General features: G+C 44.7%; 1 protein-coding gene across 2 annotated transcripts in view; it reads right to left on the bottom strand.

The window, feature by feature from the left end:
• The window catches only part of slc4a4a (solute carrier family 4 member 4a), a 249,535-nt gene that overhangs the window by 186,524 nt on the left and 45,083 nt on the right, over nt 1-17,928 (bottom strand). For both annotated transcript variants that reach the window (XM_071404435.1, XM_071404436.1), the window contains exon 3: nt 10,137-10,210. In XM_071404435.1, the coding sequence (XP_071260536.1) occupies nt 10,137-10,210 (74 nt within the window). The remainder of the gene's footprint in view (nt 1-10,136; nt 10,211-17,928) is intronic.

Raw genomic sequence — 17,928 nt, forward strand, 5'->3', positions numbered from 1 at the left:
CAGCGTAAAAGGAGGGGGGGCAATGCAGGTAGTCTGGGTAGCCATTTGATTAGATGTTCAGGAGTCTTATGGCTTGGGGGTAGAAGCTGTTTAAAAGCCTCTTGGACCTAGACTTGTTGCTCCGGTACCGCTTGCCGTCTAACAGCACCGTGCGATAGCAGAGAGAAGAGTCTATGACTACGGTGGCTGGAGTCTTTGACAATTCCTCTGACACCGCCTGGTATAGAGGTCCTGGATGGCAGGCAGCTTGGCTCCAGTGATGTACTGGGCCGTACGCATTACCCTCTGTAGCGCCTTGCGGTCGGAGGCCGAGCAGTTTGCCATACCAGGCAGTGATGCAACCCGGCAGGATGCTCTCGATGGTGCCGCTGTAGAACCTTTTGAGGATCTGAGGACCCGTGCCAAATCTTTTCAGTCTCCTGAGGAGGAAAAGGTTTTGTCGTGCTATCTTCACGACTGTCTTGGTGTGCTTGGACCATGTTCATTTGTTGGTGATGTGGACACCATGGAACTTGAAGCTCTCAACCTGCTCCACCACAGCCCCGTCGATGAGAATGGGTGTGTGCTCGGTCCTCCTTTTCCTGTAGTCCACATTCATCTCCGTAGTCTTGATCACGTTGAGGGAGAGGTTGTTGACCTGGCACCACATTGCCAGGTCTCTGACCTCTCTCCCTGTATGCTGTCTCATCGTTGTTGGTGATCAGGCCTACCACTGTTATGTCATCGGCAAACTGAATGATGGTGTTGGAGGCATGCCTGGACGTGCAGTCATCAGTGAACAGGGAGTACAGAAGGGGACTGAGCATGTACCCCTGAGCGGCCCCCGTGTTGAGGATCAGCTTGGCTGATGTGTTGTTGCCTACCTTCACCACCTGGGTGCGGCCCGTCAGGAAGTCCAGTAAAAATGCTCCAGTAAATAGAGGGGGACAAGAGTCTCAAGTTTAAGTTTAGTCTGCAGGCTATTCCATAGGCAAGGAGCGTAACAGGAAAAGGCAGCCATACCCAACTCTGTGGAAATCGCATGGGCCTCAAGTGTAATCCATGCTTGAGACCTGGTTTTAGGTTCCAGGTTTGAGTCCCGCTCCTTGAAAGCGGAAGCTCTACCCTTTAGCTCAGTGCGGATGTTGCCTGTAATCCATGGCTTCTGGTTGGGGTATGTACATACAGTCACTGTGGGGATGATGTCATCGAAGCACTTATTTATGCAGCCAGTGACTGATGTGGTGTACTCCTCAAAGCCATCTGAAGAATCCCAGAACATATTCCAGTCTGTGCTAGCAAAACAGTCCTGTAGCTTAGCATCTGCTTCATCTGACCACTTTTTTGCTTCCTGTCACTGTTGCTTCCTGCTTGAATTTTTGCTTGTAATCTGTGTGTGGAGTAAAGGTGGTCTAGAGTTTTTTTTAACCTCTGGTTGTACATTTAATATGCTGATAGAAATTAGGTAAAACTGATTTTAGTTTCCCTGCATTAAAGTCCCCGGCCACTAGGAGTGCCACCTCTGGATGAGCCTTTTCCTGTTTGCTTTTGGCGGTATACAGTTCATTGAGTGCTGTCTTAGTGCCAGCATTGGTCTGTGAGTGGTATGTAGACAGCTACGAGAAATACAGATGAAAACTCTCTAGGTAGACAGCTTATCATGAGATCCTCTACCTCAGGCAAGCAAAACCTCGAGACTTCCTTAGATATCGTGCACCAGCTGTTGTTTACAAATATGCATAGACCGTCACCCCTTACCTTGAAACATAAGATATTACAGTTTTAATGTCCCGTAGGTAGGATATACGTGCATTTAGCTCGTCCAATTTATTTTCCAGTGATTGTGCGTTGGCCAGTAGTACGGATGGCAAGGTCAGATTAGCCACTCATCGGCGGATCCTCACAAGGCACCATGATCTCTTTCCGCGATATCTTTTCCTGCGAATGACGGGGATAAGGACCTGTTCGGGTGTCTGTAGTAAATTCTTCATCCAGTTCGAGGTGAGTAATCGCTGTTGTGATGTCCAGAAGCTCTTTTCAGTCATAAGAGACGGTAGCAGCAACATTATGTACAAAATGAGCGAAATGTTCGTACCAATAGTTACAATAAGGACAAAGTGTTTGATCAACAGGCTAGTTCAGATCAACAGACTAGTTCGGATCAACAGGCTAGTTCGGATCAACAGGCTAGTTCGGATCAACAGGCTAGCTCGGATCAACAGGCTAGTTCGGATCAACAGGCTAGTTCAGATCAACAGGCTAGTTCAGATCAATAGGCTAGTTCAGATCAACAGGCTAGATCAGATCAATAGGCTAGTTCAGATCAACAGGCTAGTTCAGATCAATAGGCTAGTTCAGATCAACAGGCTAGTTCAGATCAATAGGCTAGTTCAGATCAACAGGCTAGTTCAGATCAATAGGCTAGTTCAGATCAACAGGCTAGTTCAGATCAATAGGCTAGTTCGGATCAACAGACTAGTTCGGATCAACAGGCTAGTTCGGATCAACAGGCTAGTTCGGATCAACAGGCTAGCTCGGATCAACAGGCTAGCTCGGATCAACAGGCTAGCTCGGATCAACAGGCTAGTTCGGATCAACAGGCTAGTTCAGATCAACAGGCTAGTTCAGATCAATAGGCTAGTTCAGATCAACAGGCTAGTTCAGATCAATAGGCTAGTTCAGATCAACAGGCTAGTTCAGATCAATAGGCTAGTTCAGATCAATAGGCTAGTTCAGATCAACAGGCTAGTTCAGATCAATAGGCTAGTTCAGATCAATAGGCTAGTTCGAAAGGTGTGTGATTGTTTATTTTTCAAATATTTTTTTTTTATCCCCTTTTCTCCCCAATTTTCATGGTATCCAATCGCTAGTAATTACTATCTTGTCTCATCGCTACAACTCCCGTACGGGCTCGGGAGAGACGAAGGTCGAAAGCCACGCGTCCTCCGAAGCACAACCCAACCAAGCCGCACTGCTTCTTAACACAGCGCGCCTCCAACCCAGAAGCCAGCCGCACCAATGTGTCGGAGGAAACACCGTGCACCTGGTCCCCTTGGTTAGCCCGCACTGCGCCCGGCCCGCCACAGGAGTCGCTGGAGCGCGATGAGACAAGGATATCCCTACCGGCCAAACCCTCCCTAACCCGGACGACGCTATGCCAATTGTGCGTCGCCCCACGGACCTCCCGGTCACGGCCGGCTGCGACAGAGCCTGGGCGCGAACCCAGAGACTCTGGTGGCGCAGCTAGCACTGCGATGCAGTGCCCTAGACCACTGCGCCACCCGGGAGGCTGATTGTTCATTTTTCAACTAAATAATTTAAAGATGCAATCTGGAGTTCAAACAATAACAAAGCCACTGTTTTGGTAAACAGCTGATGGATTGAGAAAGGTACCCATTCTCAAATTCATAGACAGAGCTATGGATGCAAGGACTTCCATGAGATCAAAAGTATAGTTTTAATAATGTTATGAGGCTATACAGGGTTTAATTACAATGACATTGTTTACAAATCACCCACTCGGCACACACTGGTTGATTCAATGTTGTTTCCACATCATGTCAACAAAATTACGTTGAACCAACGTGGAATCAACGTTGAATTGACATCTGTGCCCAGTGAGAAAGAACTAAAACAAGCTTCTATTTTGGGTTCTGATGAGGTAAGACAATTTAACAAAGCTCATGAGGAATTTCTAAGTTATTTTCTTCAAGAACCAATGGCTATATGTTATGGATTTAAAAGTAAAAAAAAATATGTATGTAGCAATGGCAGAGTGCCCCTTTAAATGTTGATCCTCTGCAGACGTTTTCATCAGGCCACTCAGTCTATTGATAATAGTGTCACTGTTCACTGAGGCCCTATACTACAACATATGGCTGAATTAAATAATCCCTAGCACTGAGGATTTGTCTGTCTGTGTGTGTGTGTGTGTGTGTGTGTGTGTGTGTGTGTGTGTGTGTGTGTGTGTGTGTGTGTGTGTGTGTGTGTGTGTGTGTGTGTGTGTGTGTGTGTGTGTGTGTGTGTGTGTGTGTGTGTGTGTGTGTGTGTGTGTGTGTGTGTGATCCTATACTGTAGTCTCGGACTCCCACACAGGAAGTGAGGGGATTGTGTCAGGGTTCAGTCTGAGGTAAGGACAGGAACAAGAAAACGCCTGACAGAGTGAGGACCTCAGGCACCACAGAACTAAAGGAGTTTTCCCAATAGCCAACTTACTTCATCCAGTAATGTGATGCATTTCAAATCTTTGTGTTGGAAATCTATACTGCTCATAACAAATACTACTAAGACTGGAGAAAGTTTGTTTAACAGGAGGGGGATGGCACCATCTTTACACAGCACTGTCCTCTCAGACCCCAGCCCACTCGGTCCCCTGTCCTCTCAGACCCCAGCCCACCCAGTCCCCTGTCCTCTCAGACCCCAGCCCACTCGGTCCCCTGTCCTCTCAGACCCCAGCCCACCCAGTCCCCTGTCCTCTCAGACCCCAGCCCACTCGGTCCCCTGTCCTCTCAGACCCCAGCCCACTCGGTCCCCTGTCCTCTCAGACCCCAGACCACCCAGTCCCCTGTCCTCTCAGACCCCAGCCCACTCGGTCCCCTGTCCTCTCAGACCCCAGCCCACTCGGTCCCCTGTCCTCTCAGACCCCAGCCCACTCGGTCCCCTGTCCTCTCAGACCCCAGCCCACCCAGTCCCCTGTGCCATGTCCTCTCAGACCCCAGCCCACCCAGTCCCCTGTGCCATGTCCTCTCAGACCACAGCCCACTCGGTCCCCTGTCCTCTCAGACCCCAGCCCACCCAGTCCCCTGTCCTCTCAGACCCCAGCCCACTCGGTCCCCTGTCCTCTCAGACCCCAGCCCACCCAGTCCCCTGTGCCATGTCCTCTCAGACCCCAGCCCACCGGTCCCCTGTGCCATGTCCTCTCAGACCCCAGCCCACCCAGTCCCCTGTGCCATGCCCTCTCAGACCCCAGCCCACCCAGTCCCCTGTGCCATGTCCTCTCAGACCCCTGCCCACTCGGTCCCCTGTCCTCTCAGACCCCAGCCCACCCAGTCCCCTGTGCCATGTCCTCTCAGACCCCAGCCCACCCGGTCCCCTGTTCCATGTCTTCTCAAACCTCAGCCCACCCAGTCCCCTGTCCCATGTCCTCTCAAACCTCAGCCCACCCAGTCCCCAGTCCCATGTCCTCTCAGACCCCAGCCCACTCAGTCCCCTGTCCCATGTCCTCTCAAACCTCAGCCCACCCAGTCCCCAGTCCCATGTCCTCTCAGACCCCAGCTCACCCAGTCCCCTGTTCCATGTCTTCTCAGACCTCAGCCCACTCAGTCCCCTGTCCCCTCAGACCCAAGCCCACCCAGTCCCCAGTCCCATGTCCTCTCAGACCCCAGCCCAGTCAGTCCCCTGTCCCATGTCCTCTCAGACCCCAGCCCATCCAGTCCCCTGTCCCATGTCCTCTCAGACCCCAGCCCACCCAGTCCCCTGTTCCATGTCTTCTCAGACCTCAGCCCACTCAGTCCCCTCAGACCCAAGCCCACTCAGTCCCCTGTCCACTTTGGGAGGCAGGTAGGCAGGTAGCGGCAGGTAGCCTAATGGTTAGAGAGGGTTCAAAACTCTGGTGTGATGGAAAAAATATGTTGGGAAGTGAGCTGGCAACTGGAAAGCTCCCAGGAGCTTGCCATTGTGCACTTGAGCAAGGCACTTCACCTCAAATATTGTAATCGGGTTACTTTTGAAAAACTAGAGGATTACTTCTAGGATTACTTTTAATTTCAGAAAGAATGTTTGCGAAAAAAATCTTTGACACTTCTTTGACATTCAAATCAGCATTGAAGAAAGAAGTTTACATTTGTTCCACCTGAGCGAGTCTGATCACAAATCAGAGACCCCTATGATGACACACCAAATGTGTTTGATGGATTGCGGGAAAAGTGCAGGAATAGGCTTTTGTAGGCTACAGTCCAAGCTATGTCTTCCAATGGTACGACTGCTGTCGGCGTCCAAAGATTATCCAACTTGGACGCTTGGAGGTAAGGATGACAGCAGTGGTGTAGTCTACGGCGATATGGATATCACTTATAATTGATATCGTGGGGTGGCAGGGTAGCCTAGTGGTAAGAGCATTGGGCTAGTAACCGCGAGGTTGCAAGTTCAAATCCCTGAGCTGACAAGGTACAAATCTGTCGTTCTGCCCCTGAACAAGGCTGTTAATTAACCCACTGTTCCTAGGCCATCATTGAAAATAAGAATTTGTTCTTAACTGACTTGCCTGGTTAAATAAAGGTTAAAACATATATATATATACACATAGAACATTACTGTGAATCACACTGCTGCGATGCTATTGCGCTTTAGGGGATTGTGGTTGTTGTGGATGGCTGTTCACAAATGGAAATGTGTATTTAAACCCAATAATGGATGAATTCAACAAATGTATCAATCATTGTTTTTGAAACCAGTGGACAGCCAGTGAAAAATGCGCTCTTGCAACAGTGCGGATCCCAGACTACGGGGCTTTTATTGCTCCATCTAATTCATGCTGATTAAAAAAAAATCCATAGACCTAATGGACACCTGCTCAAACTCGCACACTGTTGATAGACTTAAAGGGGCAATCTGTAGTTGCTACATCAATTTTTGAACTTATAAAGTATATATACAGTAAAGTTTTTCTTTATTTTGACTAATTTCTACATTGTAGAATAATAGTGAAGACATCAAAACTATGAAATAACACAAATGGAATAATGTAGTAACCAAAAAAGTTAAACAAATCAAAATAAATTTTACATTTGAGATTCTTCAAAGTAGCCACCCTTCCCCTTGATGACAGATTGTCACATTCTTGGCACTCTCTCAATGAGCTTCATGAGGTACTCACCTGGAATGCATTTAAAGTAACAGGTACAGTATGTCTTGTTAAAAGTTAATTTGTGGAATTTCTTTCCTTCATAATGCGTTTGAGGCAATCAGTTGTGTTGTGACGAGGTATTTTTTATTAATTTTTTTATTTAACATTTATTTAACTAGGCAAGACAGTTAAACTTCTTATGGCTGGGGGCAGTATTGAGTAGCTTGGATGAATAAGGTGCCCAGAGGTGCCCAGAGTAAACTGCCTGCTACTCAGTCCCAGCAGCTAAGATATGCATATTATCAGTATATTTGGATATAAAACACTCTGAAGTTTCTAAAACTGTTTGAATGATGTCTGTGAGTATAACAGAACTCATATGACAGGCAAAAACCTGAGAAAAAATCCAACCAGGAAGTGGGAAATCTGAGGTTTGTATGTTTTCACTCTTGGCCTATCGAATACACAGTGGGATATTGGTCATATTGCACTTCCTAAGGCTTCCACTAGATGTCAACAGTCTTTAGAACATTGTTTGATGCTTCTACTGTGAAGTGGGGGCTCATAAGGGCTGCTTGAGCCAGGTGTCTGGCAGAGTGCCATTAGCTCGTGACGCTCGTTCACGTGAGAGTGAGCTCTGTTCCATTGCATTTCTAAAGACAAAGGAATTCTCCGGTTGGAACATTATTGAATATTTATGTTAAAAACATCCTAAAGATTGATTCTACACATCGTTTGACATGTTTCTACGGACTGTAACGGAACTTTTTGACTTTTCGTCTGCTCCTAGTGAACGCGCGTCATGAATTTTGATTTGTGAACTGAACGCAATAACAAAAGGACATAAATGATGAACTTTATCGAACAAATCAAACATTTATTGTGGAACTGGGATTCCTGGGTGTGCATTCTGATGAAGATCATCAAAGGTAAGTGAATATATATAATGCTATTTCTGATTTCTGTTGACTACACAATATGGCGGATATCTTTATGGTTGTTTTGGGCTCTGAGCGCCCAATCTGACACAGCGGTTGCATTAAGGAGAAGTTTATCTAAAGTTCCATGTATAATACTTGTATTTTCATCAACATTTATGATGAGTATTTCTGTAAATTGATGTGGATCTCTGCAAAATCACCGGATGTTTTTGGAACTACTGAACATAACGTGCCATTGTATACTGAGATTTTTTTATATAAATATGAACTTTATCGAACAAAACATACATGTATTGTGTAACATGAAGTCCTATGAGTGTCATCTGATGAAGATCATCAAAGTTTTGTGATTAATTTATCTCTATTTCTGCTTTTTGTGACTCCTCTCCTTGGCTGGAAAAATGGCTATGTTTTTCTGTGTATAGGACTAACATAATCGTTTGTGGTGCTTTCACTGTAAAGCCTATTTGAAATCAGACACTGTGGTGGGATTAACAAGAAGTGTATCTTTAAAATGGTGTGAAATACTTGTATGTTTGAGGAATTTTAATTATGAGATTTCTGTAGTTTTGAATTTGGCGCCCTGCAGTTTCACTGGCTATTGTCATATCGATCCCGTTAATGGTATCTTCGCCATAAGAACATAAGAATAAATTCTTATTTACAATGATGGCCTACAAAAGGTAGGGGTGGTAGGGGTGGTATTGAGAAGATAGTTAAAGACCATATTGTAGCAAGAACAGCTCAAATAAGCAAAGACAAAACAACTGTCCATAATTACTTTAACACATGAAGGTCATTCAATAGAGACAATTTCAAAAACGTTGAAAGTTTATTCAAATGCAGTCGCAAAAACCAACAAGCGCTATGGTGGCTCTCATGAGAACCGAAAGGAAAGAAAGAACCAGAGGTATAATGAGAATATTGGCTGAGACAAACCCTTACCCTAACAATGAGAATATTGGCTAAGACAAACCCTTACCCTAACAATGAGAATATTGGCTAAGACAAACCCTTACCCTAACAATGAGAATATTGACTAAGACAAACCCTTACCCTAACAATGAGAATATTGACTAAGACAAACCCTTACCCTAACAATGAGAGTATTGGCTAAGACAAACCCTTACCCTAACAATGAGAATATTGACTAAGACAAACCCTTACCCTAACAATGAGAATATTGGCTAAGACAAACCCTTACCCTAACAATGAGAATATTGACTAAGACAAACCCTTACCCTAACTATGAGAGTATTGGCTAAGACAAACCCTTACCCTAACAATGAGAATATTGGCTAAGACAAACCCTTACCCTAACAATGAGAATATTGACTAAGACAAACCCTTACCCTAACAATGAGAATATTGACTAAGACAAACCCTTACCCTAACAATGAGAATATTGACTAAGACAAACCCTTACCCTAACAATGAGAATATTGGCTAAGACAAACCCTTACCATAACTATGAGAGTATTGGCTAAGACAAACCCTTACCCTAACTATGAGAGTATTGGCTAAGACAAACCCCTTACCCTAACTATGAGAATATAGGCTAAGACAAACCCTTACCCTAACAATGAGAATATTGGCTAAGACAAACCCTTACCCTAACAATGAGAATATTGACTAAGACAAACCCTTACCCTAACAATGAGAATATTGACTAAGACAAACCCTTACCCTAACAATGAGAATATTGGCTAAGACAAACCCTTACCCTAACAATGAGAATATTGACTAAGACAAACCCTTACCCTAACAATGAGAATATTGACTAAGACAAACCCTTACCCTAACAATGAGAGTATTGGCTAAGACAAACCCTTACCCTAACAATGAGAATATTGACTAAGACAAACCCTTACCCTAACAATGAGAGTATTGGCTAAGACAAACCCTTACCCTAACAATGAGAGTATTGGCTAAGACAAACCCTTACCCTAACTATGAGAGTATTGGCTAAGACAAACCCTTACCCTAACAATGAGAATATTGACTAAGACAAACCCTTACCCTAACAATGAGAATATTGACTAAGACAAACCCTTACCATAACTATGAGAGTATTGGCTAAGACAAACCCTTACCCTAACAATGAGAGTATTGGCTAAGACAAACCCTTACCCTAACAATGAGAGTATTGGCTAAGACAAACCCTTACCCTAACTATGAGAGTATAGGCTGGGACAAACCGTATCCATTTGGCTGATCATACAGTAGTTATTGTTGTTCTTGGGTGGTCTAGGCTGGGTTATTGTAAAGTTACTATTGCTCTTTGGGTTACTGTAAAGCATGGTATGCATGCAATGTATCGGTTGGAATAACAGCAATATAAATACATGTGATGATTGGATTGATTGTCTTACCTTCTACCTCCTCTTCATCACAGACGTGTTTGAGGAATGAGGCCCCTCGGTCCAGCACGGCCTCGTCCTCCATCCTGTAATAGTAGAAGAGGAAGAAAGACTGTTCACACTTCTCTTCCAGAGACAATGTGGAGCCATAGCGCTTGGGCTCGTTCACCTGCAGCGTGTTGGGGCTGAGCCTGGTGGTGCTGGACCCACTCATTCTGAAATCATTAAACACTCATCTACAGCTCCTCCTCTGCCACCAGGACCATCTACAGGTGGTCTTCTCTCTCCAGGATCCTGGCCAGCAAGGCAGCTAGCTACAGCAGGATCCAGGCTGATGAAGCTCCTGTTCTTCAAGGTATCCAGTGTAGACTAGCTATGGTGTACTAACTACCAGCAGATAGTATTTAGTGTCAGCTAGCTACCGGCAGATTGTATACAGTGTAGTCTAGCTACGGTGTCAGATGGTATCCAGTGTAGGTTAGCTACCAGCAGATATTATCCAGTGTCAGTTAGCTACCAGGTAAATGGTACCCAGTGTAGGCTAGCTACCAGGTAAATGGTATCCAGTGTAGGCTAGCTACCAGGTAAATGGTACCCAGTGTAGGCTAGCTACCAGGTAAATGGTATCCAGTGTAGGCTAGCTACCAGGTAAATGGTACCCAGTGTAGGCTAGCTACCAGGTAAATGGTATCCAGTGTAGGCTAGCTACCAGGTAAATGGTACCCAGTGTAGGCTAGCTACCAGGTAAATGGTACCCAGTGTAGGCTAGCTACCAGGTAAATGGTACCCAGTGTAGGCTAGCTACCAGGTAAATGGTATCCAGTGTAGGCTTGCTACTAGGTAAATAGTACCCAGTGTAGGCTAGCTACCAACAGACGGTATCCATTGTAAGCTGGCTAGCGGCAGATAGTTAGCCATCAGGCAGACAGAGACACAGTGACGTAGCTAATCCTGGAAAGGATAGTATGGGTAATCCAGGGTAGGATAGCTACTAGCCAGGTACTCTAATATGGGTAATCCAGCCAGAGGGGGCGGGACAAGGTTAGGGATATAGTGACAGGGACAGGGACAGGGTTAGGGATATAGTGACAGGGTTAGGGATATAGTGACAGGGTTAGGGATATAGTGACAGGGTTAGGGTTATAGTGACAGGGTTAGGGTTATAGTGACAGGGTTAGGGTTAGGGTTATAGTGACAGGGTTAGGGATATAGTGACAGGGTTAGGGTTATAATGACAGGGTTAGGGTTAGGGTTATAGTGACAGGGTTAGGGATATAGTGACAGGGTTAGGGATATAGTGACAGGGTTAGGGATATAGTGACAGGGTTAGGGTTATAGTGACAGGGTTAGGGTTATAGTGACAGGGTTAGGGTTAGGGTTATAGTGACAGGGTTAGGGATATAGTGACAGGGTTAGGGTTATAATGACAGGGTTATAGTGACAGGGTTATAGTGACAGGGTTAGGGTTATAGTGACAGGGTTAGGGTTATAGTGACAGGGTTAGGGTTATAGTGACAGGGTTAGGGTTATAATGACAGGGTCAGGGTTATAGTGACAGGGTTATAGTGACAGGGTTATAGTGACAGGGTTATAGTGACAGGGTTAGGGTTATAGTGACAGGGTTAGGGTTATAATGACAGGGTTATAGTGACAGGGTTAGAGTTGGAGTGACAGGGTTAGGGTTATAGTGACAGGGTTATAATGACAGGGTTATAGTGACAGGGTTAGGGTTGGAGTGACAGGGTTAGGGTTATAGTGACAGGGTTAGGGTTATAATGACAGGGTTATAGTAACAGGGTTAGGTTTATAATGACAGGGTTAGGGTTATAGTGACAGGGTTATAATGACAGGGTTATAGTGACAGGGTTAGGGTTGGAGTGACAGGGTTAGGGTTATAGTGACAGGGTTAGGGTTATAATGACAGGGTTATAGTAACAGGGTTAGGTTTATAATGACAGGGTTAGGGTTATAGTGACAGGGTTATAGTGACAGGGTTAGGGTTATAGTGACAGGGTTATAGTGACAGGGTTAGGGTTATAGTGACAGGGTTAGGTTTATAGTGACAGGGTTATAGTGACAGGGTTAGGGTTATAGTGACAGGGTTATAGTGACAGGGTTAGGGTTATAGTGACAGGGTTATAGTGACAGGGTTAGGGTTATAGTGACAGGGTTAGGTTTATAATGACAGGGTTATAGTAACAGGGTTAGGTTTATAATGACAGGGTTAGGGTTATAGTGACAGGGTTAGGGTTATAATGACAGGGTTAGGTTTATAGTGAAAGGGTTATAGTGACAGGGTTATAGTGACAGGGTTATAGTGACAGGGTTAGGGTTATAGTGACAGGGTTAGGGTTATAGTGACAGGGTTAGGTTTATAGTGACAGGGTTATAGTGACTGGGTTATAGTGACAGGGTTAGGGTTATAGTGACAAGGTTAGGGTTATAGTGACAGGGTTAGGGTTATAGTGACAGGGTTAGGGTTATAGTGACAGGGTTTAGTGACAGGGTTAGGGTTATAGTGACAGGGTTAGGGTTATAGTGACAGGGTTAGGGTTATAGTGACAGGGATAGAATGACAGGGTTAGGGTTATAGTGACAGGGTTATAGTGACAAGGTTAGGGTTATAGTGACAGGGTTAGGGTTATAGTGACAGGGTTAGGGTTATAATGACAGGGTTAGGGTTATAGTGACAGGGTTATAGTGACAGGGTTAGGGTTAGGGTTATAGTGACAGGGTTAGGGTTATAATGACAGGGTTAGGGTTATAGTGACAGGGTTGTAGTGACAGGGTTAGGGTTATAGTGACAGGGTTAGGGTTATAGTGACAGGGTTTAGTGACAGGGTTAGGGTTATAGTGACAGGGTTAGGGTTATAGTGACAGGGTTAGGGTTATAGTGACAGGGATAGAATGACAGGGTTAGGGTTATAGTGACAGGGTTATAGTGACAAGGTTAGGGTTATAGTGACAGGGTTAGAGATAAAGTGACATGGTTAGGGTTAGAGTGACAGGGTTAGGGTTATAGTGACAGGGTTAGGGTTATAGTGACAGGATTATAGTGACAGGGTTAGGGATATAGTGACAGGGTATTAGTGACAGGGTTAGGGATATAGTGACATGGTTAGGGTTATAGTGACATGGTTAGGGTTATAGTGACAGGGTTATAGTGACAGGGTTAGGGTTATAGTGACAGGGTTAGGGTTATAGTGACAGGGTTAGGGTTATAGTGACAGGGTTAGGGTTATAGTGACAGGGTTATGGTGACAGGGTTAGGGTTATAGTGACAGGGTTATAGTGACAGGGGTTAGGGTTATAATGACAGGGTTAGGGTTATAGTGACAGGGTTAGGTTTATAGTGACAGGGTTAGGGTTATAGTGACAGGGTTATGGTGACAGGGTTAGGGTTATAGTGACAGGGTTAGGGTTATAGTGACAGGGTTAGGGTTATAGTGACAGGGTTAGAGTTATAGTGACAGGGTTAGGGTTATAGTGACAGGGTTAGGGTTATAGTGACAGGGTTAGGGTTATAGTGACAGGGTTAGGGTTATAGTGACAGGGTTAGAGTTATAATGACAGGGTAGGGTTATAGTGACAGGGTTAGGGTTATAATGACAGGGTTAGGGTTATAGTGACAGGGTTAGGGTTATAGTGACAGGGTTATAGTGACAGGGTTAGGGTTATAATGACAGGGTTAGGTTTATAATGACAGGGTTATAGTAACAGGGTTAGGTTTATAATGACATGGTTAGGGTTATAGTGACAGGGTTAGGGTTATAATGACAGGGTTAGGTTTATAGTGACAGGGTTATAGTGACAGGGTTAGGGTTATAGTGACAGGGTTAGGGTTATAGTGACAGGGTTAGGTTTATAGTGACAGGGTTATAGTGACAGGGTTATAGTGACAGGGTTAGGGTTATAGTGACAAGGTTAGGGTTATAGTGACAGGGTTAGGGTTATAGTGACAGGGTTAGGGTTATAGTGACAGGGTTAGGGTTATAATGACAGGGTTAGGGTTATAATGACAGGGTTAGGGTTATAGTGACAGGGTTGTAGTGACAGGGTTAGGGTTATAGTGACAGGGTTAGGGTTATAGTGACAGGGTTTAGTGACAGGGTTAGGGTTATAGTGACAGGGTTAGGGTTATAGTGACAGGGTTAGGGTTATAGTGACAGGGTTAGGGTTATAGTGACAGGGTTAGGGTTATAGTGACAGGGTTAGAGTTATAATGACAGGGTAGGGTTATAGTGACAGGGTTAGGGTTATAATGACAGGGTTAGGGTTATAGTGACAGGGTTAGGGTTATAGTGACAGGGTTATAGTGACAGGGTTAGGGTTATAATGACAGGGTTAGGTTTATAATGACAGGGTTATAGTAACAGGGTTAGGTTTATAATGACAGGGTTAGGGTTATAGTGACAGGGTTAGGGTTATAATGACAGGGTTAGGTTTATAGTGACAGGGTTATAGTGACAGGGTTAGGGTTATAGTGACAGGGTTAGGTTTATAGTGACAGGGTTATAGTGACAGGGTTATAGTGACAGGGTTAGGGTTATAGTGACAAGGTTAGGGTTATAGTGACAGGGTTAGGGTTATAGTGACAGGGTTAGGGTTATAGTGACAGGGTTAGGGTTATAATGACAGGGTTAGGGTTATAATGACAGGGTTAGGGTTATAGTGACAGGGTTGTAGTGACAGGGTTAGGGTTATAGTGACAGGGTTAGGGTTATAGTGACAGGGTTTAGTGACAGGGTTAGGGTTATAGTGACAGGGTTAGGGTTATAGTGACAGGGTTAGGGTTATAGTGACAGGGATAGAATGACAGGGTTAGGGTTATAGTGACAGGGTTATAGTGACAAGGTTAGGGTTATAGTGACAGGGTTAGAGATAAAGTGACATGGTTAGGGTTAGAGTGACAGGGTTAGGGTTATAGTGACAGGGTTAGGGTTATAGTGACAGGATTATAGTGACAGGGTTAGGGATATAGTGACAGGGTATTAGTGACAGGGTTAGGGATATAGTGACGTGGTTAGGGTTATAGTGACATGGTTAGGGTTATAGTGACAGGGTTATAGTGACAGGGTTAGGGTTATAGTGACAGGGTTAGGGTTATAGTGACAGGGTTAGGGTTATAGTGACAGGGTTATGGTTAGGGTTATAGTGACAGGGTTATGGTGACAGGGTTATGGTTATAGTGACAGGGTTATAGTGACAGGGGTTAGGGTTATAATGACAGGGTTAGGGTTATAGTGACAGGGTTAGGTTTATAGTGACAGGGTTAGGGTTATAGTGACAGGGTTATGGTGACAGGGTTAGGGTTATAGTGACAGGGTTAGGGTTATAGTGACAGGGTTAGGGTTATAGTGACAGGGTTAGAGTTATAGTGACAGGGTTAGGGTTATAGTGACAGGGTTAGGGTTATAGTGACAGGGTTAGGGTTATAGTGACAGGGTTAGGGTTATAGTGACAGGGTTAGGGTTATAGTGACAGGGTTAGAGTTATAATGTTAGGGTAGGATTATAGTGAAAGGGTTAGGGTTATAATGACAGGGTTAGGGTTATAGTGACAGGGTTAGGGTTATAGTGACAGGGTTATAGTGACAGGGTTAGGGTTATAATGACAGGGTTAGGTTTATAATGACAGGGTTATAGTAACAGGGTTAGGTTTATAATGACAGGGTTAGGGTTATAGTGACAGGGTTAGGGTTATAATGACAGGGTTAGGTTTATAGTGACAGGGTTATAGTGACAGGGTTAGGGTTATAGTGACAGGGTTAGGGTTATAGTGACAGGGTTAGGGTTATAGTGACAGGGTTATAGTGACAGGGTTATAGTGACAGGGTTAGGGTTATAGTGACAGGGTTAGGGTTATAGTGACAGGGTTAGGGTTATAGTGACAGGGTTAGGGTTATAGTGACAGGGTTAGGGTTATAATGACAGGGTTAGGGTTATAATGACAGGGTTAGGGTTATAGTGACAGGGTTGTAGTGACAGGGTTAGGGTTATAGTGACAGGGTTAGGGTTATAGTGACAGGGTTATAGTGATAGTGACAGGGTTAGGGTTATAGTGACAGGGTTAGGGTTATAGTGACAGGGTTAGGGTTATAGTGACAGGGATAGGGTTATAGTGACAGGGTTAGGGTTATAGTGACAGGGTTATAGTGACAAGGTTAGGGTTATAGTGACAGGGTTAGAGATAAAGTGACATGGTTAGGGTTAGAGTGACAGGGTTAGGGTTATAGTGACAGGGTTATAGTGACAGGGTTATAGTGACAGGATTATAGTGACAGGGTTAGGGTTATAGTGACAGGGTTATTAGTGACAGGGTTAGGGATATAGTGACGTGGTTAGGGTTATAGTGACAGGGTTAGGGTTATAGTGACAGGGTTATAGTGACAGGGTTAGGGTTATAGTGACAGGGTTAGGGTTATAGTGACAGGGTTAGGGTTATAGTGACAGGGTTATGGTTAGGGTTATAGTGACAGGGTTATGTGTGACAGGGTTATGGTTATAGTGACAGGGTTATAGTGACAGGGGTTAGGGTTATAATGACAGGGTTAGGGTTATAGTGACAGGGTTAGGGTTATAGTGACAGGGTTAGGGTTATAGTGACAGGGTTATGGTGACAGGGTTAGGGTTATAGTGACAGGGTTAGGGTTATAGTGACAGGGTTAGGGTTATAGTGACAGGGTTAGAGTTATAGTGACAGGGTTAGGGTTATAGTGACAGGGTTAGGGTTATAGTGACAGGGTTAGGGTTATAGTGACAGGGTTAGGGTTATAGTGACAGGGTTAGAGTTATAATGACAGGGTAGGGTTATAGTGACAGGGTTAGGGTTATAATGACAGGGTTAGGGTTATAGTGACAGGGTTAGGGTTATAGTGACAGGGTTATAGTGACAGGGTTAGGGTTATAATGACAGGGTTAGGGTTATAATGACAGGGTTAGGGTTATAATGATAGGGTTATAGTGACAGGGTTATATTGACAGGTTTAGGGATATAATGACAGGGTTAGGGTTATAATGACAGGGTTATAGTGACAGGGTTAGGGTTATAGTGACAGGGTTAGGGTTATAGTGACAGGGTTATAATGACAGGGTTAGGTTTATAGTGACAGGGTTAGGGTTATAGTGACAGGGATAGAATGACAGGGTTAGGGTTATAGTGACAGGGTTATAGTGACAAGGTTAGGGTTATAGTGACAGGGTTAGGGTTATAGTGACAGGGGTTAGGGTTATAGTGACAGGGTTATAGTGACAGGGTTAGGGTTATAGTGACAGGGTTAGGGTTATAGTGACAGGGTTAGGGTTATAGTGACAGGGTTAGGGTTATAGTGACAGGGTTGTAGTGACAGGGTTAGGGTTATAGTGACAGGGTTAGGGTTATAGTGACAGGGTTATAGTGACAGGGTTAGGGTTATAGTGACAGGGTTAGGGTTATAGTGACAGGGTTATAGTGACAGGGTTAGGGTTATAGTGACAGGGGTTAGTGTTATAGTGACATGGTTAGGGTTATAGTGACAGGGTTAGGGTTATAGTGACAGGGTTAGGGTTATAGTGACAGGGTTAGGGTTATAGTGACAGGGTTAGGGTTATAGTGACAGGGGTTAGTGTTATAGTGACAGGGTTAGGGATATAGTGACATGGTTAGGGTTAGAGTGACAGGGTTATGGTGACAGGGTTAGACGTGGCTAGGGTTATAGTGACATGGTTAGGGTTATAGTGACAGGGTTATAGTGACAGGGTTAGGGTTATAGTGACAGGGTTAGGGTTATAGTGACAGGGTTAGGGTTATAGTGACAGGGTTATGG

Source organism: Salvelinus alpinus, chromosome 5 (genome assembly GCF_045679555.1).
Source record: "Salvelinus alpinus chromosome 5, SLU_Salpinus.1, whole genome shotgun sequence".
NCBI lineage: Eukaryota > Metazoa > Chordata > Actinopteri > Salmoniformes > Salmonidae > Salvelinus > Salvelinus alpinus.